Below are 6000 nucleotides of genomic sequence, written 5' to 3'. Positions count from 1 at the left end.
ACTGGGTGTGACAATCATTTTCCAATATATACAAATACTGAATCACTACGTTGTACACCTGAAACTAATATAATACCTCAGTAAAAAACATTTTTAATTAAAAGAAATAAAAATTAAGGCTAGACCTCAAAAGAAGAGCTGAAGAAAGGTGATGCCCCTCAGAAAGTTGTGTGTGAAACTACTACATCAAAAAGACCAGTCATAAGAAGCTAATTTGAGAATTGTTTTATTAAGAAATAGTGTCAATTACAAAGCAATATGTACATTTTTAAAAGTGCTTACAAATAAATTAAAAATATATTCCATAAATTTAAAGATACATATATTTTAGCTTTAACAAAGGCACCTCTTCAGAATCTACTTGCATATATATCACTCTTGTCAGATAATTCTTAAAACTTGATTTACAATACTTCCACAATATTTTGCTTGGAAATTCTTTCAAACTGCTTCATTAGATGTACAACTTTCTGTGCACCCCCTTTTGCTTTTATTTTCTTCTTTTGTATGTTTTTGGTATGAGAACATAAGAAGTATCAGCACATGTAGAAGAAATGCTTGCCTTTTAAACAGATGTTTATATGTTATTGGGTTCAAGCTTTTCCTGCCTTAACCTTCTCCTTTCCCCTTCTACGTCGTGTTTAGATTCTTCACCTGAAGTAAGGCTTATGTAGGTGCAGCCGAAAATTACCTGGGCCAGTGAGTGGCTCAGGCATCACCACTACATCCCTCTCCATTTGAGGGATAGTATTTCCCCTGCCTTATAAGTCCATATCAAACAATAGAAGTTTACAAAAATAAGTTAAGAAACCCTAACATAATTAAAAAATAACTATCGGCAGTCTTTTACATGTCACAGTTAGAGTTAACATTACATCTACCTAATAAAGATGATTTATTTGGTTGCTATGAAATACAGCCTTAAGGAAGGTGTATTTTGTTTCTATGAAATGCGACTGAAACGACGCCACAGTTCTATTAAGTATGCAACTTGTTTCCGGCATTTATTTGTTGTAACTTCTCTTTTCTTTCTTTTCTTCTTTGCCTGGGTATTATTTATCTGTGGAACAGGAGAATCAATCGTCAAGACTGTCAGCATCTTTAACAACCATTGAATGGCAGGGTTTTCTTTATGCAAATCCATTTCTCAAGTGTGTCCCCAAAACACCTACTCACTGGCTGCTCCTGTATGCTTTCTCCAGAGGAATGCCCTTCCATCTCTCCACCCACCCACTCTGGGTTCAAGGCCAAGCGCCACCTCCATTACAAGGCCTCTGCTAACTGCTCAGACATTTCTTTTGGAAACTCTTCTTGTGCTTCAGAGTGTGTTTCATTTAACTTGGCTCTCACATGCTGTTTTTATTTTTTTATTTTTTTTTTAAGATTTTATTTATTTATTTGAGAGAGAGAGAATGAGAGATAGAGAACACGAGAGGGAAGAGGATCGGAGGGAGAAGCAGACTCCCTGCTGAGCAGGGAGCCTGATGTGGGACTCGATCCTAGGACTCCAGGATCATGACCTGAGCCGAAGGCAGTCGCTTAACCAACTGAGCCACCCAGGCACCCTCTCACATGCTGTTTTTATTATTGTATCATGGGTATTCCCTGTAGTTCTGAGCACAATGTCTTTTATGTAGGAAACATTGAATATTTATTGAATGACTAAATAAATGACTCAGTTAATGGTTTCATGATCTGACAAGACCTTAGGTTCCTCAAGAAGACGGTGTATGCCTCTTTATGGATATAATCCAGTAGACCTACTATTTGGACCCAAAGTGCTCCTCCTTTCTGCCCCTCCCACCACCTACCACCTATGTGTGCCACACACTAAAGAGGAGTTTAAACTTAAGAAAAAAAAAAAGACGTGATAATCTTCCCATGTATTCTTTTACCTGAATTACTCTTGGGTAGTGACAGACTGGGCCTTCTAGACACACAGTAGTCAGATCAAGCAAATTCATCAGGTTACTAAGCAAAAAATCTTATAATCTAAAATCTGCTGAATCATAAATATTATCGGTCTTAGGCTCTCCCTTTGGGCTTGGGAGGGGACTGAAATAAATTACTCAGACTTTCCCTTTTTCACAAGCTGTCCAGAATTTGATCTAGACTGTCTTCGATGCTCTTTATATGGATGAATGTCACTATGGCCATCTGTAGATTTGCCAGCCTTGGCAAATAGTGACAGCCTTGGCCACACACTTAGTGTGCAGACTGAGAAAGGTCACCAGTTAAAAGGCTGGCAGTAGTCATACATAACCACACTTGTCTCTCTTTTGTCTTTTTAAAATTTGTCATCAGGGAGATAAATGCCCTATTTTACTTGCCTGTTGAAATAAATATTGAAGACTTGTTATGTGCCAGGCATTACTCTAAGTACTTTAACATCTATTGACTCATTTAATCCTCATAAACACTCTATATGGGACTTGCTAATATGAGCCTCATTTTGCATATGAAACTGAGCACACAGAGCCTAGAAGTTTTGTCAATTTAGAAGTTTTGGGGCTAGGATTCAAAGTCAGGCAAGGCCATCTCCAGATTTCCTGCTCCTCACTCTGCACTACTGTTTCTATTTAGAGTTACATATCCATTCAAATGCATGTGACTGCATATACAAATATCCATATGTAAAGAGACAGCCATACAAGCAATTAAGCAAACGTGGGTAGAGATTTAATGTATAACTTAACATTTAAGAAAGAAGCACACATTATTAAGTGATAAGCCCAAGCAATGCTGCTCGAAGTTTGGAATGGGTAAGAATCTCATTAGAAGCCCATGCATGGGGACTGTGATTTTGAAGGTCTAGGTTGGGTCCTTGGGAATTACCATTTTGGATAATCACCCTCCCATGCTCGGGCAGCCAGGACGAAGGAGACTCATTGATCATACTTTGAAACACTGCCTAAGGTTCAGAACTACGATTCTGCCAAAACAATCAGAACCCTAGAAATAGATGGGTTTGGAGTCCCTGCGTGAACGTGGGGCTGAATCTACAGCTTTTACCTGGCTCATTTCCTCTTGGAAAGATAGGTCCTGAATAAAAATCATAAAGACTTCTGCAACAAAGTCCCACTTTAAGCTTAATTCCAAGGCTTTAGAAAGCGAGAGTCCAATGTATTGGCTTACCTGCATTCCGGAGTAGCCTGGGCACTGGAGAGTGAGCGCAGCATTAGTTCCTATTGCGAAGATTTCCTTGGCGAGAGACGTGCAGCCGTGGGTGGGATAGAAGGTAATGCGTTCGATTTTAGTGAGGCAATCTGGCTGCTCACGGGAGGCAAGGTTTACGAGAGAGAAAAAGAGAAAAACGCCAGGAAAAACAAACAAACAAAAAAAAACCAGTTAAAAAAAAACACGGTAAGAAAGATTTGGCGGGGGAGGTGCGGGACGGGGAGCGGGAGCCACCCCTCGCTTGGAGCGGGAGGAAGAAGTCTCGGTTGAGGAGAAGGAGAAAGAACCCACGGAAGGAGGTGGAAGGAGGGCGTTTTGAGAGTGGCAGCGGCGCTGGAGGAGAAAGGACGCGCGCCGGTTCTCGCTCGGCCCCAGTCTCAGGGCCCAGGCGACTGCCAAGAGGCAGCGCCCAAAGCCGAGGCTCTGCACCCCGGGAGAGGTTCCTCTGACGTCGTAGCCTGGTCCCGGTTCCTGATTTGCCTTTACTCCCCGGGGCGGGGAGCGGGGGAGGGAGGACTCTCCCAGAGTCCCGCTCGCTCCAGGGAGAGACTTCCTTGCCCTAAATTGGAACAATAGTAGTATCCCAACCTGGCCACCGGCCCAGAGGTTTCCCGCAGCCCGGCGTCCCTACGTAGTCTGCGTCGCCCGGGAGCCCAGCCACAGCCTGCGTTTCTACGCACAGCGGGATACCCTCTCCCAGGAACGCCTGGTGTCTCTCTGGAGAAAGCCAGCAGTACTGACCACACACTCACCGGGTCTTCACAGTAGATGGGGTTGTTGAATTCGGTGCTTTTGATCTGGAAGAAAGAAAAAAAATATATGACAAGAAGGGTAAAAATTTAGTTCACAGGAGAAAACCAGGCAGCCGCCTGCTCCCAGGTTTTAAGGATGCTCTGAAAGCAGTTTCCACTTAGGCACTTGTTTCCTATGCATCTGTTCCCGTCATTGACAAGGTAGTGAAACACTTTTGAGTTCAGATAGTGCCTGCTAGTGTTTGAAACTGGGTATCAAAGGATCCTGGTCCTAGAGAGAGACCCTCCCACCACCACCAAACTGGGCACACTTGTACACTGGACTACACAAGTGAGTAATAATACCATCTTTCAAATGCCCACAATCTGCCTTGTGGCCATTCATGCATTTCACACATGCGTGCTCTATCCAGAAATTAGAATAATCAGGAAAATGATTACTACTATATATTAAAACTCTGAAGTGCACCTTATCCCATAATGGCATTCTAAGGCTTCTGGAACACTAGAAAGAACTGAAGTGCACCTTTCCCAGGGCTATTATCTCTAGTTAGGACTTAGCTCACAAGAATTCCCTCTTTTTTACTCTCTTTTCTTTCTCAAGCCCTTTCCCACAGTCTTTCTACTGCACTTTCTAGCAGCACTTTGGTAGAGAATAGACACCTTGATGGATATGTGTTATCTATCAATATCTGCTCCTCACCAGTATCTGCACACTTAATGTGTGCCTATTTCTAGGTAGTTGTTTGAGAAGCCAATATATTTAAATATCACTTGTAAAAATTTTTGACAAAATGCTGGGCCATGATTTTTTCCAAATTATTTTTCTTTCCTTAAAAATTAAATTGTAGTTTTTATGTGGGTATGCCTATTCTTTTGATGAAAACACATTTGTTTTTTAAGTGTTTCTTCACTTACCCCATTCATATATTTCTCCAGGGCTTGATAAATGACTTCCTGATACTTCTTTCTAATCTTCTCAAAGTCACAGTCAGTGAAATTGTAGGTTAGCACCAGCCCTACCAGTTGCAAGATGAAGATCTTCCTGAAAAAAACTGACAGAACAAATAATAAGGCATCAGGCAATGTACTTGGAAGCCCAATTCCACCCCAGGTTCTCACTAAACTCTTTCCATCCACACTGAATTGTCTCTAGATCTGCAAGGCCTGCGTCAGGGGCATTGTGCCCAGACACCACTCTTTGCCTCTCATTCCCAGTGCACATGAAGCCCATATTCACCCATGCTGTTGCCTTAAGTTGGAGTGTCCCTGATGCTCCAGAGCTTTCTGGCTCCACATATATAACACCTAAACGCCTACGGGCTCTTTTCTTCTAGGCCAATGATTTTCCTTGATGTCATTCTCTTCCTTTATAGAATTCTGAATTGATCATATGAAAGGAAAACTAGAACTAGCCGAATCTATGGAATTTTCACATTGGTAAAATCATCAGGAATTTCCCTCACCTTCCTCCTTTTATCTTTGCCCTAAACCCTTGATATGTACCTGAAAGTGCTTTAAGAAACACATACCTATATCTTTCTCCCACAGGGCCACTTCCATGGCTAAGCCCCTTTCTTGTTGGAAAAAACACCCCAAAACGGCAGCCACTCTAAGGACTATTTACCGATGCTCATGCATGCTGTACATCCTGAGTATTTCTTTTGGCCACTTTCAACTAGTTCTTTCCCTCTGTGGCAACTGAGAAAACACACGTGCTTACTTAATGGGATGCTTTGGAAAGGGGGTACAGCCCCAGGCTTGGGCTGCACTTCTGCGTGAAGGCATTAAAATGCAATAGTGCCCAGAACCTTAGGCACCGGGCTGATACAAAGTTGAAATGAATGGGAAAAGATCTAATGGGGCTTGCCCACAAAACACTCACTTTCCCAAAGCACCCTTACCAATTTCAGGAAAGAAGCGCCTACTCTTGGGTGATTGGGGTCACCTCAGGGGCTGCGGTTTCTCTAGCATGTTCTATAGGTGTTCTATAGGTGTCAAGAAACCCTTAAAACCACAAAGCCCAACGCCCATCACCCTTCACAGCCCCACTCTAAAAGCCAGACAAGAA

At 42.4% G+C, this 6000-nt stretch overlaps 1 protein-coding gene across 1 annotated transcript; it reads right to left on the bottom strand.

Annotated features, from left to right (window-relative positions):
- Positions 1-219: 219 nt before the first annotated feature.
- LOC113928518 (thymic stromal lymphopoietin) lies at positions 220-5579 on the bottom strand. Its single transcript, XM_027604405.1, has 5 exons — positions 5557-5579; positions 4848-5019; positions 3930-3974; positions 3136-3270; positions 220-1060 (listed from the first exon to the last, which is right to left on the bottom strand). The coding sequence occupies exons 1-5, from the start codon at positions 5577-5579 to the stop codon at positions 944-946; spliced, it is 492 nt and encodes a 163-aa protein (XP_027460206.1). The 3' UTR covers positions 220-943.
- Between the last annotated feature and the right edge of the window lie 421 nt (positions 5580-6000).

The sequence above is a fragment of the Zalophus californianus genome, chromosome 5 (genome assembly GCF_009762305.2).
Source record: "Zalophus californianus isolate mZalCal1 chromosome 5, mZalCal1.pri.v2, whole genome shotgun sequence".
Classification (NCBI taxonomy): domain Eukaryota; kingdom Metazoa; phylum Chordata; class Mammalia; order Carnivora; family Otariidae; genus Zalophus; species Zalophus californianus.
This window is presented reverse-complemented; position numbering and strand designations above follow the sequence as displayed.